This window comes from Solea senegalensis, linkage group LG8 (assembly GCF_019176455.1).
Source record: "Solea senegalensis isolate Sse05_10M linkage group LG8, IFAPA_SoseM_1, whole genome shotgun sequence".
In the NCBI taxonomy this organism is placed as follows: Eukaryota; Metazoa; Chordata; class Actinopteri; order Pleuronectiformes; family Soleidae; genus Solea; species Solea senegalensis.
In genome coordinates this window covers 12,588,452-12,609,678 of record NC_058028.1, presented here as the reverse complement: position 1 = coordinate 12,609,678, position 21,227 = coordinate 12,588,452, and the positions used below count along the sequence as shown (strand labels likewise).

General features: G+C 41.8%; 1 protein-coding gene and 1 long non-coding RNA gene across 3 annotated transcripts in view; one reads left to right on the top strand and one right to left on the bottom strand.

The window, feature by feature from the left end:
* Positions 1 to 2,009: 2,009 nt before the first annotated feature.
* The window catches only part of LOC122773449 (schwannomin-interacting protein 1-like), a 30,753-nt gene continuing 11,535 nt past the window's right edge, over positions 2,010 to 21,227 (bottom strand). For both annotated transcript variants that reach the window (XM_044032159.1, XM_044032158.1), the window contains exons 3-5: positions 4,218 to 4,336; positions 2,934 to 3,051; positions 2,010 to 2,568 (exon numbers count right to left, since the gene is read on the bottom strand). In XM_044032159.1, coding sequence (XP_043888094.1) covers positions 2,332 to 2,568; positions 2,934 to 3,051; positions 4,218 to 4,336 — 474 coding nt within the window. In that variant the 3' untranslated portion in view covers positions 2,010 to 2,331. The remainder of the gene's footprint in view (positions 2,569 to 2,933; positions 3,052 to 4,217; positions 4,337 to 21,227) is intronic.
* On the top strand, positions 16,711 to 19,923 carry LOC122773450. The gene is made up of 2 exons (XR_006360889.1): positions 16,711 to 17,117; positions 18,437 to 19,923. It is a non-coding gene; the product is annotated as an uncharacterized LOC122773450 (long non-coding RNA).

The following is a 21,227-nucleotide window of genomic DNA, read 5'->3' as shown; positions in this document are numbered from 1 at the left end:
TCAGTTTCAGTCGTGTGTGGACTGTGACTTTTAAGGTGTAGACTTTTTAGCGGTGAGAGATATGTCATTGTCAGATTACAGTGTGAGATGACGACGGGAAATGTAGAGTTTGTGTCGGCTCTGAATCAACAGGTTCGTCTTCTGACCACAGAGTGAGTTTCTGTGGCAGATTTATCTCACAACTGAACACAAACGTTGACCAGCAAATGGCAAAACAACCTCCAGCTATGACTCGTTATCAGAGACTACACTTCTCCCTGAAAGATTTGACCATGCGTATAATTGACATCTCTACTTTTCTTTACTTATCTTTTCTCTCACTGATTGTGTCTGTGCACACTTAGAAAATAAAACCACACAGAAACTCTTTGTTTGGCCTTGAAAACATTGGTTCAGTGTCAAACCCACAATATTAAAATATGTTTTCCCCTACAGTTTAAGTGTCTTTATTTATCATTTATCACCTTTACTATCATTACTCAATATCTACATTTTCTGTCATGCCCTATGGCTAATATTTAAAATAGTTATACCTATCTCTTTTCATAAGTGTACAATCATCTGATTGATTGTATGAATTGTGGTTTTTAATTACCCCAGAATAAACCTTTTATATATATATCAGGTGAGGCCGCCATTTTGGACCACCATGTTGTTGTCCTCAAAGGACAACATCTTTTAACATCTTTTTTGAGTTTTGATGATAATTACATAGGTTCTTCAACACACTTGTCGCTAAATTTTACACACTGTACCGAAAATGGTTTATCTGTTTATCTTCAATGAATATTTTAACTAATTTAATTTAATAACTAACTAATTATTTCAACTAATCACCTGCTACTTTTTCCTAAATATAGTTCTGGGTGATTTAACAAGCTAGCTGTTTTAATTGGTTATTTACTTGCTGACCAATTGGCCAGGTCACATTTGTAAAAGAGATCTTAATCTCAATGGGGCTTTACCTGGTTCAATAAAAAAGAAGGATTAAAAAAATAATTGCTCTCTGGAGATTGTGTGTCATATGTTGTGGTGTGTGTGAAACCCACTGATGCTGTTACACAATAACGTTTCCCTACAGGATGAATAAAGTCAAGTGAATTGAATTTTAATCTACTCTCATATGTGACTTTTAAGTTGTACAACAACTGTTTCTATTTTCCAAATCAGAATCACACATTCCCTTCTATGTAACCCCACGGCAACAGCACATTTGTCACATCTGGAGTTCAATGTATTACCAGTGCTATGGATATTGTAGACATTTGTAGCCTTAATACCGTTTAATAATCAATGTGTGTTTGACCTGGAAGTGACAGTGATGTCTTCTGACTGCTGAGCATTGCCGCGGTCCCTAAACACTGGAAAAAATGCTTTCTGGCATATGAATTATAGATGGACTGTCTGAGCAGCACTGAATAAGTAAAGCACGGCTCTCTGCAAGTCCACGTGGAAATATCGTGCATGTGTAACCCAGTGTCGATGTGTTGGTGTGTGTATGTGTGTGTGTGCTCCTGAAGAGGCAGCGAGGTGGATAAAAGTGGATGAAATAGTGATGAGCAGGGGTCGTCATCACTTTGTTTCCTCTAAAAGGACGCAGAGGAAGGGACTGAGTAGATGATGCGTGATGAGAGGCCACACTTCCTGTGACATCATCAAAATGTACACACGACCAGTGAAACCCTCCACCACTCACACATCCCTAAAACCTCGTCTGCTCACCATGGACCACAGAAGGTGGACGTTGGTTTTTTGTGTCATGTTAGACATGAATTAAATTGTTATTCATGACACGTGATGCCTGTTAATGATTAAGCGGTGACTTTATTTTATCTATTAATCAGCAAAGGTTCAATTGTTAATCATGACTAATCACATATTCATCTTGTGTTTAAAGTTCATGTTAACAATCTAAAGTAACTCTTATCAGTCAATTTTAAATCAAACTAATATAAAAAAAGTTAATGTATTTGATTATTTCACATCAAAAGCGGAGCTGCAGCTTCCTATATTTATTTACCTCACTTCATTGGTAGGTAATTGATCCACAGTCACTTTGTTTTGCAGTTTTTTTGTTGGTGTGACCGACTTTTGTTGCCCTTTAATTAATGTGAGAAACATTAGGTGCGTTACACATCGATTCCAGAATTTTCCTGATAAATGGCTGAATCTAATAATAATTCAAAAATCAAAAAACCTTTAACTCGTGTACATTTTAAATAGGAGTGCATGTCTTGGTGTCAGTTTTGTGTTATATGTGTCTGCTTATCTCAGCAGTTGAAATAAAATCATAGAACACGACAAAGACGAAACAGTTTCACATCATTTCTTCTAAATTGTTTTTGGATGTGACTGATTTCTGATACTCACCAGGTCGGCCACAGGTGACTTTTTACGATTCTGCTTTTCCACTTCCACCTGCATCTTGGCCATGGGCTTGGCCATCGCCAGGGCCAGCTTCGCCTCCGCCTGCAGCTTCTTCTGTCGACTCAGGAAGTCCATGTCCTCCAGAGACTCCGAGTCATCCTCTGTGGTGTCCCTGTCCGAGTAGGACGAGCTCTGCTTGGACTGCAGCGAGAACGGTGGAAATAGCAAAAGAAAGGGAAAGAGTACAGCAGGAATGATACATATTATTGGTCATGTTTTGTAGATTTTACACAGTGGACATTCAGGTGGGATGATAATTCTATGTTCATTTTATTGTGTCACTCTACTTCACCTCTCATTTTGCTCCCAATCAGTTAGTAAACAAGGCCAAAAATCGTGAAAAAAGGCATTTAAAACACCTTAATCTCTCTGATTTAGTTGGACTACCTCACACACTTCACTGCTTCCCTTCTACACACTCAGATCATTATAGTATAACAAGGTCAGTGCTATCAATGATAGCGTACACTTTGCTTAATAACACAAGCACATATATCAGTACATACCATGGGAGACAGAGGTGTGTCCAGACTGGTCTCTGTCTTGCTGTCATCTGCATCGCTGTCCTTATCGCTGCCGCTGTCGTTGACAAAACAAATCTGTAGGTTCATCCCACTCTGCAGCCTGAAACAGTGACACAAGAGGTGGGTTAGCAAAAGAGGGGGACAAAGTTAGAATCAGCACAAGATTCAAATCAGTTTAGTGTTTCTGCGGTGACTGATTCGAGCCAGGGCCACGAGACACAAAAAGCTGCTTAAAGAAGGAAGTTTAGTTCAACAATAATAGATTTGGAGTATCATGAATATGCATATTCTGATGTAGAGAGTTAAAATAGGCCAAAAAATTAAAACATTTCTTATCTCTAATATGGATCAATCCATGATTTCATCCTGTTCCAATCTCAGTGTTTTTTTTTGGCTTGTAGTTGGAGGAGGAAAGTATCACTAGTTATAGATCCAGTCCAGTGTGGATCGATAATCTTCTCATTCAGTGTAGTAATCGCAAACAGAGCTCATCGGTCACACAGTATAGATCCAATCACTGCCAATTAAAATAGAACCTGAGTAGTGGATTTTTTTTTTGGGGGGGGGGAGCATCAAATCGCTCAGTGTTGCTGGTATTAAAAGGAAAAAGTATCCAGTTACTTTAAATTGATGCAGCGTCGAGTCACGCTATATAGATTTAATACAAACACAACACATTGATGTTCATAACCCTGCACTGACTGGCACTCATGTGTTGTTTTTTTTTTGTTTTTTTACCATTTTCACACATTACTGTCATGTGTGACTATTTCCCAGCAACCACTGTCAGTGAGACACGAGGCCTCACAATCAGTCATCAGTCCCTGCAGCAAAAACTAAGAAATCTTTGTATTCAAATAGCAGGAATACAAAGAGCGAGTGTTTGAAGAACACATAGTTCCTGTACGGTGTTGTGTAGGAGGCTGTGGCAGTGCGTGCAAATGTGGGAAGTCACAAGGGCTGATTACGTCGCACTTGCTCACACTGCACGAATCCTCTCTGCTGCTTCCTGTCACTGTGTCTTCCTTTCCTGAGCGGTAGCCATGACAGGAAACCTGGACTTTTAATTTCTTTATTAAAACCTCTGTGCAGAGTGGAGAAAACCACGTGTCCCTTACAGTAAGCCCTTACAGTAGAGTTATTACGCAATGATGGGACAACAAAACAAGAAGAAGAGTGCAGAGAAAATGGTGTGCTTTCCAAGTACAAGTCACATGTTGTTTTGAGTATAAAAGGAGTAACGTGACAGAGGTCAGAGGTCATTACCGTGAGGACAGGCTGGGTTTTCCGCTTTTGCTGCAGCTGGTGTAGATGCCTGGCCCATCATCAAAGAAACTGCCCAGGGCCAACTTCTGCCTGATAGACTCCCTCTCATTCTTCTGGGCCTGCAACAGAAAAGTAATGCGTCTAGGTTACTTTTTTTTTTGTGTCAATTTGAACATGATTGTAGGGATGATGGTTCCTCCCCAAAGATGTGCTGGCACCTTAGGTCCAGGCACTTATACATAGTTCCTGGCATTCACAAGCTTCTCTCACATTATTAGCAGTTAGGCCAACGCAATGTGCTTTACATGAAAACATAATAACATTTAAACATCGAAATGTACAGAGTAATAAGAAAGAACACAAAAGGTATGACTAAAATGGAGAATAAAATATGATAAGTAACAGTAACAGTCATTTCTTAAAACTCTACTCTACACTACATTCGGTGCTGATATAGCGATTATCACCAGCAGGTGTCACTGTTTTCTAATAAATCACACACAGGACAAGTAGGTCGTCATTTGCAGATGAAGTTCACTTGGAAAACTCTGGAGGAAGAACAATGACAGCTGTTTACACGATTAATATGTAAGAATCACAAAATCCTGTAGTTTCTTTATTATCCTTTGTTTCATGATTATATCTTTTTTATCTTTTGTTGTTGAAGTGAATGATGAATTTCGTCATCTATTTATTGTGCTAAGTTGAAAAGAAGGCAGTGGGACTAAGAATTTCATGACTGGTGATCACACCGTGACTCTTGGGGGAGCCCTGTTTTTCATTTGGCACGCGACTTAACATGTCACATGGAAGCGCGTGGTGACACAGTCATTTACAGAGTACTATAAAAAAAAAACGTGTCTGTCAAAGTCTGTAACCTGTGACGCACAAATGGACGATGTTTCAATGTTCCCAATTCAGGGGAGCCGCATTCCAATCATGACAATAATTAATAATCTTTTTATTTTTGGTAAAAACACCCAGCACTGGTGCAAACTAGGAATGAGCAACTCAGATGTTGTACGTTAAATTATCTTAACACACATGCCGTCTTCATTCTTCTCTTACGTGTAACCTGCGAAAGACAAGGCGACTGGAAGGGATTACCTGGCGTGAGCTGTAAGAACATCAATTTGTGAAATTTCAAAGCGGAGAAGTGCATAATGATGCCACACTGACATCATCTGGGGATTTTATGGCAAAAGTGCAAGACTCCCATGTCAGTTTTATGTTAATTGTGGGTGTTCATGAATGTAGAGTTTATGATCTGGAGGATCCCGGCAGTAGAACGAGGTGTCAACATGGCACGACAGTATATTCATTAAATTTGGGTTTAATTACCTTGAATGATGAGCTCTGCTTTGCATGAAGCATTCATGCTTGTTTGGTTATTGGATATTTTCCTCATTATTAAGCACTACGTCGGATGCCATAAACACCAACATTTATGCATTAAGGATTTAGTTCTGAATATTTGTGTCAAATATTAAGACAAACGACTATAAAGCAACACTTCCCTGCAGGTTGGGAGCTTATATTTATGATTTGTGACAAAATGCCCCAACAGAATAGTGAAAAATTAATTTCTTTCTGAACCCCTTTTTTCATTTCTCCTCTATAAACATTCAACCCTTGTCATCCATCACTCTTCCTCACACGTGCATGCTTTACCCTGGTTCAGCCTCACCAGGTATTTTTCCTGCTCTCTTTTCCTTACTTTTCCCAATTCCATTCAGGCCTGGATGGTTCTTTCATCCTGTCACCTCTCCACAACACCTTCACCTCTCTCCCACTCATTTTCTCTACTATCTCTTCACTCCCCTCCACTTCGCTGCTTTCTTTCAGTCTGTCTCGCTCAACAATTGTGTGCAGGCGTTGGCGAGAGAGTGCCTACACCAAGGACAAATTAGCATAATCCCACTCCACACAAGAGTCTGCAAAAACGCACATGGTGCTGCTGGCACACACACACACACTGGTTTCCATGACTTCAGAGGACATTGCATCGACTTACATGAAGTCAATACTCTCCTGACTGTGACTTTAAAACATGCCTTAAAATGTAGTAATTTACATTATGGGGACTTGAGTTTTGTACCCATAAGGAAGACAAGCCGCCATAATGTGACTGTGTAAACAAATGTAGGTCCCCACAACATAAGGAATACCAGGTACACACACACACACATTGACTTTCATTCGTTTGGACAGCATAAACCAGGGGTGTCCAAACCTTTATTTTAACGAGGGTCAGATTGGATAATGTGAAGATTTTTTTTACACTAAAAGTTACACAACAAATGCACTGTTTTGTAATATTAATTTTATTTTCATTGTGACAATTATCATTTTTAAATGGCAATGTAACCAAATCTAAGCCTCGCAGGAGTGAAAATAATTGTCTCAATTATTATTATCGTAATAATTTGTCTCAATGGATGTTACGGATGAGCTTCAAACCCAGGACTCTGGTCTCAAAGTGCAACTCCTTACCAGATGAGCTAATAGGGATAACATGTAATTAGGGCCGATTTTCTGTTTGACTTTTAACCCCCGGCCATAAATAATACATCGTTACAATATAATACCGAAGCTGCTAAATTTGACTGAGGGCCATGATTGGCCCGCGGGCCGGACTTTGGACATGCCTGGCCTAAACAAAACATTATCCCGAACCTTAACCATAGGTAAGTAAAGTAAGTAAGTAAATGCTTAAACCTTAACCTAACCACAATTCAAACCTTATTCCTAAACTTAACCAGTTCTCAGAAATTAGTTTCTGCCTCATTAGGACAAGGTTTTGGTCTCCATGAGGACTACCCGTCCTGACAAGTTCAGTGTTTATGCCAAAAAAGACAAGTACACACACACACAGGAGGAGTGGGCCTGGCACTATTCCTTAGTGTGTGTGTGTGTGTGTTTTTGAAAGGTAGCTCGAGGAGTCAACATGAAAACACTTGAGAGTTTCAATACGCCGCTTCAAAGGCACAACAGCAGCGTCTGTGGTCCAGCGCGGGTCAAACCAATCTATGCACATTACGTTCACTCATACGAGCCTGACTGAAACACGGCTGACATCCTGTCAGTCAAGTCGCCGCGCACAACGAGAAACCAGAAGTCGCCGACACTGAGCTTTGTGAACTGTGGTGCAGCGGCAAAAGGAAGTGTGACGCATACAGAGAGGGTCAGGGAACGCTTTGTGTCGGAAAGCATCACAACACATAAATGCTAGGGTTTTCACAGACCACACATACTCTGAAACAAACTGCCAAAGACAAGCAGTGTAGTAACTCAGGTTAAAGAATAGATAAACGTTACGATAACCAGGTTATTATTCTTTAATAATAACAAATGATACAAAAAACAATGAATTATCTCTCCATTGGGCTCTAATTGTCATTCCCTCCACACAAACAGACAAATGTAGCTAAAAACATCACCACTGAAGGTAATTACACTCCTGCAAACCAGCTGGGATGCACCATCACACGGGTCTGTTTGTGGTGATAACAGTCATCATGGCAGTGTGCAAACTATTTACAAAGGTGTGGAATAAACCACTGTGAGGCAGAGGTGACACATAAGTGGTTAACACACAGCCCTGCCTCTACCTTCTTTTCTAAAACTCATAATTTTATCTTAATTGTCTTTTTAAATTTCCATTCGCTGCATTATCAAGCTCAATATGTACACGCCTGATCACAAGTAAAATCGTGTGATTTTCAGTTTCAAGTGACCAAGAGAAAAATTGCATGTCATTGTATTGAAACACAGAGTTTATGCTAATGGCTCAATCACTCATGAATTATTATACAGCTGCAAATGAAATCCTAAAAATACTTAAATGGAAAAATACTGAACGCCTGCCTCATAAGATTACAATTAAAGGAGCAAAGAGTGAGTGATCGTCGTCGTATTTGCTTTGAGCACAAGAGCCATCACTTAGATTGGGCCAAACACAATTGAGCTAATTTGTGTTTTTCTTTAAATTCCCCGAGCAATTTCCTCAGTTGAAGAACCCTCACTGATAAAGAGATTTTCTTCTCCACGCTACACAACAACCATTCATGCGCAGGCCTTGAGGGTGATTAATACTCTTGGTAAAGGATGACGGGGTGCTTATTCCAAGCCCTCAAATCTCCCTTAAAAATCTATGTAAGAGGAAGGAGATGAATTAAAATGATCTGTGCTAACAAACAACCTCTTCCCTCTCCTTTACCCAAACTGCTGGATGTCCCCTGCACAGATTGTCCAGTGGTTAAATATTGTGTGTAAATGTTCTCTACTGTATGTGTACTTGCATAACTTTGTTCTGCTTTGTCATCGTTGTTAAAATACGCTGAAACGGGAGGTACTTTAAATGAATCAACTCTTAATTCGTATCCCTCCATGTATTAATATCTCTCTTCTTCTCTTTCCCTCCATTCCTCGGTAAGTGCTCTCCTCACTTCTGTACAATGGAGGCTTTTTACCAGCTCAGAGCTCACTCCCATGGATGGAGACAAAAACCCACTGTTCACATGCACGTGCACACACAAATACCAGGTCTGGTGAGCACAGGCTATATGTGTCTTTATAGCCATGAAACACAAGATTACAGCGCACCTGGATAAGTGTTTGGGAAAAACTGCAGTTCACTGAGAGCTTTTCACAGAGGTAGGGTTGTGCTGTGTGCTGTGTGTGTGTGTCTGTGTGTGTGTTGCTAAGTTTTGGTCATGTGTGGCGTTGAGAATCCAAACAGGGGGCAGCTTCTCTCTGATGTGTTTTCCATTCCTGACAGTGAGCTGCTGCAGAGAGCGTGAGCAGCCACAGAGGTGTGTGTTTATGTCTGTGTGCAACACACGTCACTGCATGTTGTAAATATTGTAAGCAGTTTTTTATTATTATTATTATTATTTATATTATTATATGTTTTTTCACACCTCACACAGCAAAAGAGATGTGTGACGTGTGAAAGGCTCTGTGTTTCAAACTGTTTGTTACAGCTGATCCGTAACAAACTCCAAGACTCCAAGACTCCAAGAATCACGTGATTGTCTCTCTGGTCTTTCTCTGTGTCTTTTTCTTGTTGAAAAAAGTGCTGAGTTGTGTGCAGAACTAAAAGTGCATTTTAACTTGAGATGACACTGCAACCTCAACTGTCGGAGGGGGAGGGTTAAAGTTTTATTGTAACCTTTGGACAAAGCCAGGTCAGCTGTGAAAAATGGTGTCACTCTCCTCATCCTATACCCTCAGCAAGAAAGTAAATGAATGTATTTCCCCAACTCTTTCTTTAAACGCACATATATGAAGTCTGACTTGTCGTGCTATTTGAGACCTGTGCGTGTCTATGCGGTGCAGCATTCCATCCCAGATAAAGGACCTCACCTCTGACCCCCTCATACAGTTCAGCAGCAGGTCAGTGCAAGGCTGCTCCTGTCAATCAGATTCCAAGACAGCAACTCAGCAAGTGGGCTGTATGTGAATATGTGTGTGTGTGTGGTAGTGAAAGAAGTGGGGGAGGGAAAATGGGGAGAAAGACAAAGGGAGGGAGGAGAGATGGGGAGCATGACGCGGGTTGAGACAGGACAATAGGTCGCCAAGTGACATTTGAGCTTCTCTACATAACAAGGCCAGACTGTGAATTTGTGGGAATATGCCTTGTCTGACAGGAAAAAAGCAGATTAGTGGAAAAAGAAAGCCTCGTTTCTCACACCATGATGTCATAACTTTGCCCCATATACCCTTAATACAAATAGTTCAAGTATAACATCAGCCTCAGTCTTTGGACAGGGATATGGACAAATACACGTCTTTGCTTTCACAATACAAGATCAATGATAACATTGACTTTGGATGAGAATACAGTTCTTCAACTACCGTGGTGTAATTTGACGCTGGAGCCAACAGCAGGTTATCTTAACTAAGAATAAAGACTAGGGACTGCTAGAGAGTGCCTGTCCAAAATGAAACAAGATCTGCCTGCCAGCTCAAAGAGATTCAAATTATATTCTTATTCTTTGTGTGAGTTGGTTTCTCCCGTTTTTGCCATGCACTAGGGTTTTTGTGGAGTTTTTCCTCACTCAGTGTGAGGGTCTAAGGACAGAGGGTGTCACTTGTGTTTGTGATGTTGGGCGATATAAATAAAATGAACTTGAATTGACTTGACTACAGCCACGGCTTGAAATAGTCCAACACAAAACCACTAAAACACTTTGTCTAACAAACAGCACGTGAGTTAAAGAGCTGTTGAGTTGCTGCTGGATTGTAATTTACACCAAATGAATTATTAAAAAGACTGAACCGTGCGTTACAACACATACAGCATAGACACAACATGGTGCTTTACCTCTTTGTAGTCATCACAGAGGTAGAGACTGGACGCTTGCCTGATGACATCATCCACTCCAGCACATCCATCCATATTATTCCTCCCTCCCTCTCTGTCTTCTCCTCTCTACTGCCCAGACAGTAGCTAAGTCCAGACCGACTCTTGAGGTTGGGCCCGGTCAGTAAACATGATACTCCCAGTCAACTCACTGCTGCTACAACAACAACAACAACAAAAATAAATCTACCCCTGACATGTTGTGACACTGTTTCTCCTTTTTATGTCCCTGCTCTTTCAGACTCCGGCCCGTCTATGAGCTCACCGCCTCTCCCACAGGAGACGTGTGGGAGCACGATGGTCAGAGGTACGAGCTTCAGACCTTCACCACCTTCCACCCGCTGCACAGGACGGCCTCTCACAGCCAGGGAGCGAGAGAGGGAGCAGAGGGGAGGAGGGAGCGGCTGAATCTCACTCTGGTGTTTTTTCCGTTTTGACGCCCTGACGTGAGGACAGCAGCTGCTCACCACCAGTTTGGAAACACACACCTCAGCACTGGGGTAGCAGAGTTGGGTGTGTATGTATTTTTAGTGTACTTGTGTTGTGTCTGCCCGTGTATGTGTGTGTGTGTATGTTTAGATGACCCCAAGTGTGTGTGTGTGTGTATGTGTGTGATGCCTCTCCTGTACACTGTGTGTACCTGTCAATTTAACCCCTGCACCATTCTTTTTTAGTTCCTCGTTGTGCTTGTTTCTATATAGAACACAGAAAAACTGGACTCATATTTGGCAACCAAGGGTGAGTCTGATAGTGATCATCTACATTTTGTGTAGATTTTAATGTAAAATGACCGTTATTTTTTCTGATGTGTTTATATAACAAAGGAGGCAAAATGCTGCCTTCCTGCTAAGGTAAAAATAGGGCCCAGTCTGGACTCCAAAGCCATCAGCCTCAAAGCTCCAGCCAGCTGAATAAACCCTGACAGAGCACAATGGACTATTAGTCTAACACACACACACACACACACAGTCTCCAGTGCTGGCCAGCGCCGTGTATCAGTTGCTTACATTTCCAATCTGAGCTCTCCATGATGTGTCCTGATCTCATCTATGAGAGACAATGCTATCAACCAATGACTCATGCATTTGTCACGGCCGCCCAGACAGAAAATGATATCCACATATGGCAGCAGCAGGAACATGACTTCACACAAACACACACCATCAAGTGAGGCATGACAATGAATCAGAAAACCAAGAGGAAACACAGACTGCGACAAATCAGGTCAGAATTGTGAACTAACATTACTCACTACTCTACATACAGTATCGTCTTCTGGTACACAGAAAATTACACAGAGAGAAGCAGAGTGTGTACAGTTAACAAGTTAACGCAAGAGCCCACACACTCACAGTGTGTTTGTTAAGTAAACGGATGAGCAGACAGTCGCTCTCCCTGTGTGTGTGAGTGTGTAAACAGTTAACAATGTCTCTCTCTCTCTCTTTTTATCTTCTCTTTCCTGAAGTGTATGCATGCCTCATCATAAAAAATCAGAATAGCTACAGTATACCAACACTAGACTTTATACTTAGTAGTATAACTGGATTTATAGATCCCATGATTGATTTGATTTTATGGAAAAACACATACTACTTCATGACATTGTCATACTGTCAGAACCTCAAACTATGAAAAAAATGGAGCGACGGTGAGGCTCCTGACACTTAACCCCACAGCTATGTCTGCAGCGTGTGAATGGGGGATGAAAGATGTGTGATAAAAAAAAAAAAAACGCTGCATACACTGTAGATCCACTGTATGAATTTATGACAGCATGGATGTGAATGAGTGAATGGCAAAACTGTACCATAAAGCAGCTTTGAGTGGTCGAAAAAGAAGCTGGAAAAGTGCTAAACAGACAATTCACCATGAAATAACATGCATATTTTTCCCCTCATAAACTGTAACAGCTCTAATAAAAGCCTTGAAAAAATAATTTAACCTTCAGAGAGCTGGTTAAAAGTTTAAAAGGACTGCTTCTCTGTCTGTGAAAAATCCTCTCTGTAAACCTCCCCGTGCAGAGAGATTGTAAAAATGGATCTGGCTCAACAGTCGGCAATCTAATGAGAAGACGTGAAAGATGTGAGATTAAAAAAAAAGTAGCCAAGGACAAAGGGGTACAAGAGAGACGAGAGGAGAAAGATGTGAGGCAAGAGAATGCCAAGTGATACTAATGAACATGAATCACATTAATCTGTTACTCTACTGAGAGACAAGAGCGGAGAGACGAGAATAACTTCAGAAAAAAAGAAGAAAGAATCAGAGAGCTGAAGACAGTTGGGGGAAAAATGCATTTGCATGATAACATCAAAGAGCATTTGAACACACACACATACACAGTCACAGTGTAGATCCCTGGGGATTATTGGTAGAGTGGAATGAATTGTCAGAATCCACCCACACTGCACTACAGTACATGCTGCAGCAGCAGACAACAGGGACAAAAAAACACAGTTAGTTGTGAACAAGAGCCGCTACAGGGTGGGGCAGATTTAATCCTGCAGGGTCTCTGCTTCATCACCGAGGCTGACTTCATAGTGAGGATGAAGTCAGCGCTGATTCAAATGGGATAATATGAGAGTGGGAGTGAAGGGTTACCTGGGTTACTCAGGTACACACACTCACTCAAACTCACACAGACAATCAAAAAAAAACACAGGTTCATTCCTCTGCTGTAGGAAGTGGCTTTACTGTTGTCTACATGACCTTTTGAAGGTTATTTTTTGGGTAAGAATTAGGTTTATGTTAAGGGTTAGGATTAGGCAGTGAAGGGATTAGGGAGTGTAGAGAATACGTCTTTATTGTCCACCAGGGAGGAAAACAACAAAACAACACTAAGCCCTAAAAGCACAATAAAATAATTTAAAATAAGAGTACAAAGTGAAAAGTAGATCAGTTTAAGTGAATGTCTGCAAGTGTCCTCGCTAAGACTGCTTTACAAGAATACGTGTGTGTATGCAAACAGAGAGAGAGAGGGAGAGAGGGAGAGAAAAACACACACGCACAGAGAACAGCTTATTGTTCCAAGTGAACAGAGGGTGACTGTGGGAGAGAAGGTTCCTGGCACCTCCTGTAAGTCTCACATCCAAGGCCAATGGCACTGCACTGTGTGTGTGTGTGTGTGTGTGTGTGTGACTGTGTGCACCTACACCCACGATGCACTCACTCTTTATATCACATTTATCACCACAAACAAGGAGCGTCGATGTGAACGCTTGTGTGTCACACCGACTCAAATTCACAAACACATAGGTGATGTTTGGCGACTCAGATGTGATCTTATTTTGGGAAGAGGAGTGGGAAAAACAGGGGGCTGCAACCATAGCAACATGGGCGAGAGTTTCTCTCCATAGCAATGATCTGTGTTCCAAACAAATTGGGCTGCTACAGGAGCATGGGGCAACTCACAAGTCATCTCAGGAGGTTTTTGACAAGTATGATACTATTTGGACGTTGATGTCATACAGCAGTTTTATATATACATACACTTAGCCAAGCAAAATCCAGAACTCGTACTTTATAAGTTAAATAAAATACTACCAATGATGTACCTATACAGGAAGTTGTACCTTCCCAACTTCCTGTATCTGAAAAAGTCAAGTCAATTCATATGGAAGCTTCTCCCATGTGTCTTTTATGTATAAGATGAAAAATCAATCTGTTTGGCTAAAATATGAAATACATTACTTATCACTTGTACATTTGATGTAGGACATTCTAATTTCAGATATATCAATTACACTATAACCAATAAAAAGATGTAATATTTATAGAATAAATGCATTTTTTTTTTACTGATAATAAATGTGCACATTTGGAGATGTTGCATGTTTCGTGTTATATATTTTTTCCCTTGCAAACTAGACAAGCTTGTGGTGTCAGCAATTTCATTCCAAGTGGGGTCTGTTATTCAGCCGTATTGATCAGCCCTGTCATTCTAGCAGGATCCATCCACTGTACTGCTAGTCCTCATTTATAATTCATCCAGCCACACCTCATCTACTGTTACACTCACACTGGAGCATTTGTTTACCGCTCTCTAATCAAGAGTAAAAAACAGAAGCTCACAACATACTGGTAATATACGTACACCGAGTTCTCGGACCACATTTCCAACTGTGCAGTAAATCCTTACTCGCACGCGCTCACACAAATCCCGCGCGTGACAGGATTCGGCATTCACTCAGGTTTCATGGGGCCTTGGCGAGCTGACAGTGTACCTACGGTCGGAGATGACACACTGGGGCCACGCTGATAAATCTCACCATCAACCTTCCTTCTCCGCACTCTTACTGCTGCTGCTGCTGCTGCTGACAGCAAGAAGGCACGGCGAGGTCTGTAGATTCACATGAGATTCTGAGAGCAGGATGACATATGCCATCGAGTAAACACGCCGAGCTTTTACATCACTTAAGCACTTAATGAAGTGCAGCATCAAATGAAGGAGATGGCTTCAGCAGAGCATTGTTTATTCTTGTGATCTCGATTTATCTGAAAATCTGACGGGGCTTAAATCGATGGGGGGGTGGGGTTTGGTTGACGACAGGGGGTCAAGTGGTTGAATGACTGTTTCTCTAGGTCAGCCTGTCATTTAATTGGCTAATGGTTTCTGACAATAAGCCTGACATATATTATGGGGAGAACAAACGGCGAGGGACGGATGCTTTTCATGCGCTTCTATCTTCTCTCTTCACCTTAAACCCTCAACAGCAGAGGACTGCGCTGTTGTGCCACACCTTAGCTAGAGGAGAAGAGGACAACAATGTAGAGAAGAGAAATCACCCCGAGACACAGATTTGTCCCAGGAGACACAGAGACATGAGGACAACACCCTTCCTAACTCTCTCTATTTCCACTTAATCTGTTTACTCCCTGTCCATTTTATTCCGTCATTAAACCCCTCACACATTTCCACTGCCCTTTGCTTCTTTCCACCCATCAATGTGTGTGTGTGTGTTATACGTAAGGGGCGCTGGCTGCCTGCTGGTTGCCAGGTTACCATTCTAATTGAGGGGCCTCTGGAGAGTTGCTGTTATGAGAGCCTGAGCCCTCTGTTCTGCTTACCGCTCTCATTCGTCCTCTTATTAGCTCCATCTTTCTTTTATGCTACACCCCTATCACGCCTTAATAAAGCGATTCTTATAAGCATAAACTCTTTTCAACGTCTTCCTGAATTTTCCTCCGTCAAAAACTGAACTGAGGTCGATGATTGCTTCCACTGTCAAACGTCTCCTCGGCTGCTTCAGAACGCTGTGCATCATTCTCATGTCGTGTTTTCATTCAACTCATCTCTCCCTTTTGCTTTTCCTGCTCCTGTATTTATCTCTGCCTTTCATCCACCGTAGCCCTTTGGCTTCCTCTTTTCTCTCCTTATCAGCTTCTATATCCTTCCATCCTGCCATTTTTCTGTCACTGCATGCCACAAAACATGGTAGCAAATTCTTATCCTGTTACACAACTACTCCCTCAATCTTACCACCACGCAAATTCAAAAATGTAGAACATGTAAGATTAGTGCTCTTTCTTTGTTTTAAACAGCTGGAATTCCAATTGAACTGAATTTATTCATTTGCAAAAAAAACCCCACAACCCTTCAAGTATTAAGTATTTTTTTTAAATGATGAAAATCTCAGAAAGTTGAACAACCAGTTTGCTTAAGAATACAGTGGACGTTTCCGGTGCATATGCTAAAAAGACATGTCCATTTGAATCCAGAAGACAATTTCATGGTCGAAGCTCAGAATTGGGACTCTAAGGTTTCATGTAAAGTAAACCTACAAGGCCACTGCATCTCTGCAAATCTCCTTCGATTCCTTCTCATCATTTCCTCTGCAGCTTCTTATGTATCACTTTCTTGCCTCATCAGAGAATCAACATCATCCCCCCTTGATGTCGCCCCCAGCGTATTCAGTTCATGTCTTCTCTTCTGCCTTTCATCTACCTCTCTCTCTCTCTCTGCTTTTTTTTCCTTCGCTACATCTCCACCGCAGTGCAGACTCGCTTCCCGAGCAGAGCTGGTTACAGGAAAGCAGATGGAGCGCGCTGTCTTTTAATCACGACTCATTCATTTCCTTGTTAGATTAAGTGGGACTGCTGTTGTCACATGTCACACGAGGATGACAAACTCATAAACATGCACAGACTCGTACACGACCCTGCCAAACGCCATTCACCCGTTCTCATGAGTTATTGAGTAACGTGAAAAGTCACAGCTTACACTGCATTTGCATGCACTCTGAGTTTAACTACAGTTACTCGCGCCGTCCTGAGGTGGAGGCGAGGTGGGACATTATTCCCTAGAGTCAAGAGTTCTCTTAGCAACCAGCCAGACATGCAATTCACTGCACAATCACATCAGCACTTAAGACACAGCGGCACTCCTACACACGTCTGAGGCAATAACACATGGATAACCACAATGTCCTAGTTTCATTTAGACAATCAAGCATTTCCCACGAACTGAACTTCAGAAGTAAAACATGACAAGCATACAACATGAAGAGGAACGTCATCGCCAGCTGTCAGAATGCCAAGTAAGTATTTGCATGAAACAATATCTGCAATGTCCTTCAGGTCCAATAAATACCTGGTAAGAACAGTTTTCCTGGTGGACCATCCTTCACTGCATCCTAGAGTGGAGCTGGCTGAGCTGAGGGAACAGGAACAGGAGCGGGACAGGGATAAGATTCCCAGCCCTGCAGTGGTATTCCAGCAGCAAGGAGTGGACAGAAAAGGAAAGGCGGGGGGGATCCCACCAGTCTTTTATCCCAACTATAAATGTCTTCTCTGGCTCTCTGGTCCTCTCTCTCTCTCTATTCCACTTGTTTTTTATTCTGTCTGTTTATCAGGCGAAAAATGACAGGGTTTGATCACTGCTTCTCCAAAGCCGAAAAGAGGGAGGGGAGTGACAGACTGGAAACAGGGTGTGCGAACGAGAGAGACACACAGGGAGGGAGGGAGGGAGGAGAGGAGTGAAAAGCAGAGTACACTCCCAGTTGCCTTTCTCTGCATGAATCGGACTGAATGGGGGAGGAGCTTTTGTGCTGAGGGTATGCAGAGTTGGCCAGTGGGAAAAAAGGGGATTGTGGAAAAATGGAGGGAGTGTGTGTGGGTCGGGACGTGAGTCTGTCAGACAGAGTGGAAAGTGTGAAGGGACAACTCTTTCCTTAATCCTCATCCTAATCCATGGTGCATTAACAGTCACCAGTAAAACTCTGGGTAACATGAGTGGGAATCAAACCTTAAACGAGTTTTCAGCTCCAGTGTAAACTACTCAGAGAATCAGAGAATGTCATTCACGAGTGTTGCTGCCTTACTGTGTTGCACGATATACTGTATGTACAGCCTCTGCGCGTTTTCTGTGTGTTTGTGGAATTATAATCCCAAAGTGGCAGATGGCCTGTCTGTAATCCAAATACAGGCCAACCTACTCAGTAAATCCGTCCTTTCTCCATTCCACCACCCCTTTCTCCAAACTGACAAACACTCATTAGTGCTATAAATCCCTTTGTTTTCTCATTTGTCTCTTCATGTTGATCTCACTTCAATGCAAATCTGTCTTGACACGAAAGGTTGGAGAATGTGTCAAAAAAACAGACCATGTTTGACTACTTCAGAAACAAGTACATGTAATCACCATTTCATTGTTTGCAACATTTCATTCCTTACTGTATGTTTCTATATTGTTGTCTCCAATGCACAGTGACAGTGTGACATCTTGACGCCAGGAACTCATACATTTGTTCATCTTTGTCTTTTTTTGTCTTGCCCTTGTTATCTCATCCCTCCTCTCGAGCCAAATCTCTCTATCTGATATTGATCTCTTTTGGGTGACGCTGCTTTTCCCGATAAGACCACTCTTGGGTTTAATGAGCTGGAAGTGGATCGATGAGCTCCCTGCGTCGATCTCTGTGCTCCTGCCTGCACATCACCAGCTCTGGGTTGACCTACCATGTCGGGGCAAGCTGGGACAGACTGGAACCCTGCCAACACTGTTACAATAACCTTGGATACAATTATACGTGCATGACACTGACTTGTGATAAACTTGGACAGGAGCATGCTGGGATTATGGACAAAGAAAGAACCTGCAGATTTAAAAATGGCAGGTGATGAGAGTCGTTAAGAAATCCTGTTTACATTAGAATGTGTAGTCGGTGGAGCTCAGACTTTCTCTTTTCATTCAGTAAGTTACATACTTTACTCTTTGTGGGGACACACAGGTGCAATACTATTATACATGGATGTAGTCAGACTATGCAGATCTTTGGCCTTGTGGACTTCATGAGTGAAGAAAATTAAAATGGATGCCAGTGCTCTGATGTCAGAGCTCCAGGATTAAGATCTTTACAACTTCGGGCTCACAAAAGCCTGGTGCCTCTCCTCTCGGAATACAAATGCCTGGTGCTGATTTCACCTCCTCATGCACATACACACACACTGGAGCACAACAAAAACTTTGATGCCTAACATCTGTGAGTCACACTTTGATAAAAGAAGCCCCATCAAGCCCTTCATCTTCCCACATCACCATGGCAGCAGTCATATCTGAAGACACCAACCTCCCGCTGACCTTCATACGGTTGTCAAGGTTACGATCGGATTCACAGTTCAGGTGGAGACAGAGACAACAATTCTTTATCCACATTTGAAAAGATGAGTGCTACTGCAAAGTGGTTGTATGCCTCCACTGATCAATGCAGTTTCAGTCTGAACAAGTTCTTTTTCCAGACTCATGCAAATGACATGTTGACTTGAAATTAATTTAATGTTCCACAGACCAAAATCTAACCGTGACCTTTAAACAAATATTCCAAAATCACACTCACGGGACAATACATACCTATGACTATCCCATAACCTGCTACTATTAACGCTGGAAATAACAAGTGATGTCTGACATTGTTGGGTGCACTGTGCTTGAGCTCAGCGTTAACTGTGATTTTTCATGGCTAATGCCTGTGCTGAGCTATTTGCATGATGCGATGTGATTGGCTGATGCTCAAGCGCTAGACTTCTGCCACACGCATCGCGAGCAGGGGCGAAGCGAGGGACCCCACAACTCACACCGCTCCGATCAAATCGAATAAGAAGCGCTGCATTTGATGCCTCCATTGCAAAAATAACTGAAACAGTAGATAAAACAAAACAAGACCAAAGGTTATTAGCAGGAGATGGACAAACTGGCAGGCTGACTGTGTGTGTTTATGTGTTCTAATTCAAAAAACAACAGTTAGTACAGAGTAAAAGAATGTGGTGTACGTGTCAATCTGTGTATGTCAGTATATTCTAGTATTTATTGAGATGAACTGACATAATAAACACCAGCTGAAGAATTTACCCTTCTCACATTGAAAACTTAATTTCTAAAAACACTGCAGTTTGGGTTCTACATTATGCAACATGTGTGACTCAATGTTTATAAATGAATGGCGGTTTTCCAAATTCATGTGTCAGTCATAATCACTATGCTCCTGAATTATAAGTGAATGACCTAAATAGAGAATGCTTACAGATGGGTCCAATTATTATGATTTTATCGTTTATTATTATTATTATTACATAATTCAACACAGTCACACGTCTTGTGATAACTATATTCAAAATGCATACATGTGGGAATATCTTTAACCTTACATCCTTGAATGATAATATTCCATCACTTTTAAATATAACCGTTACACAGAGAACACTGGAGCTTGAGTTAACAAAATCTCAGTATCTGTCAGGCTTAAACCTAACCATACATCACTGACATGAGAGTGAAAAACAAAGTGGGCCACTTAAATGTCTATCTATAGAGGGCGAGATTGAGCTGGAACTGATACTGCAGGAGGTGAATAATGACCCGTAACCCTGTGCAGCTCATACAAAATACATGAATCCAGTCATACTGCTGTGACGCCTCCTGCCTCTCGTTCACAAACAGCTTGCCCTCTGTCTTTTTTAGCCCGCGTGCCATCCCAGCCCTCCTCCGTCTCTCACCGGCCCTTTCAGAGCAACTACATTCGCTTTCTTTTTCACAACTTTCCTCCATCCGCCCCGACGTTCCCGTCTTTCTCTCGATGTTCCGGCCTCCCTCTCTCTGTCTCAGCAGGGTAAGGGGAGCGCAGATGCTTTTTAGTGAACTGACATTTTGTGCCAGTGTGAAAACACTGCATAGCAGAGCAGGTTGGCTCAGTGTGACGGCCGCAAGATTCTGGCAGTAATGAGCTCGCTTTGACAAGGAAGAAATGATGTGGAAGGCCAGGGAGAGCGCGCGCACGTCTGTGTGTGTGTGTGTGTGTGTGCCTGCATGCTAAGATCAACCACCATAGGTTGTTCTAATGAGGACTTCATGTCTACAGTTGGTGGAACGACATGAGCATGTGTGACAGCTAATTTGTATACCCTCTAAATAGATGACTACCTGATCATTTATCACACTAGTTGTGAGTCATGGTGAGTAATATAAAACGGACTCTTTTATATGCATATTTTGTCTGGAAAACAGATTAAAAAAAGAAAATGGTGAAAGGAAATATGAAATATTGAAACTTCGGCAGGTAATGGTTGTAGAGCTATTAATTTAATCACTCAGATGACAGAAAGTGATTTTTTTTTCAGGATTTTCTATCAAAATAAGCTAAATACATTTGAACTTC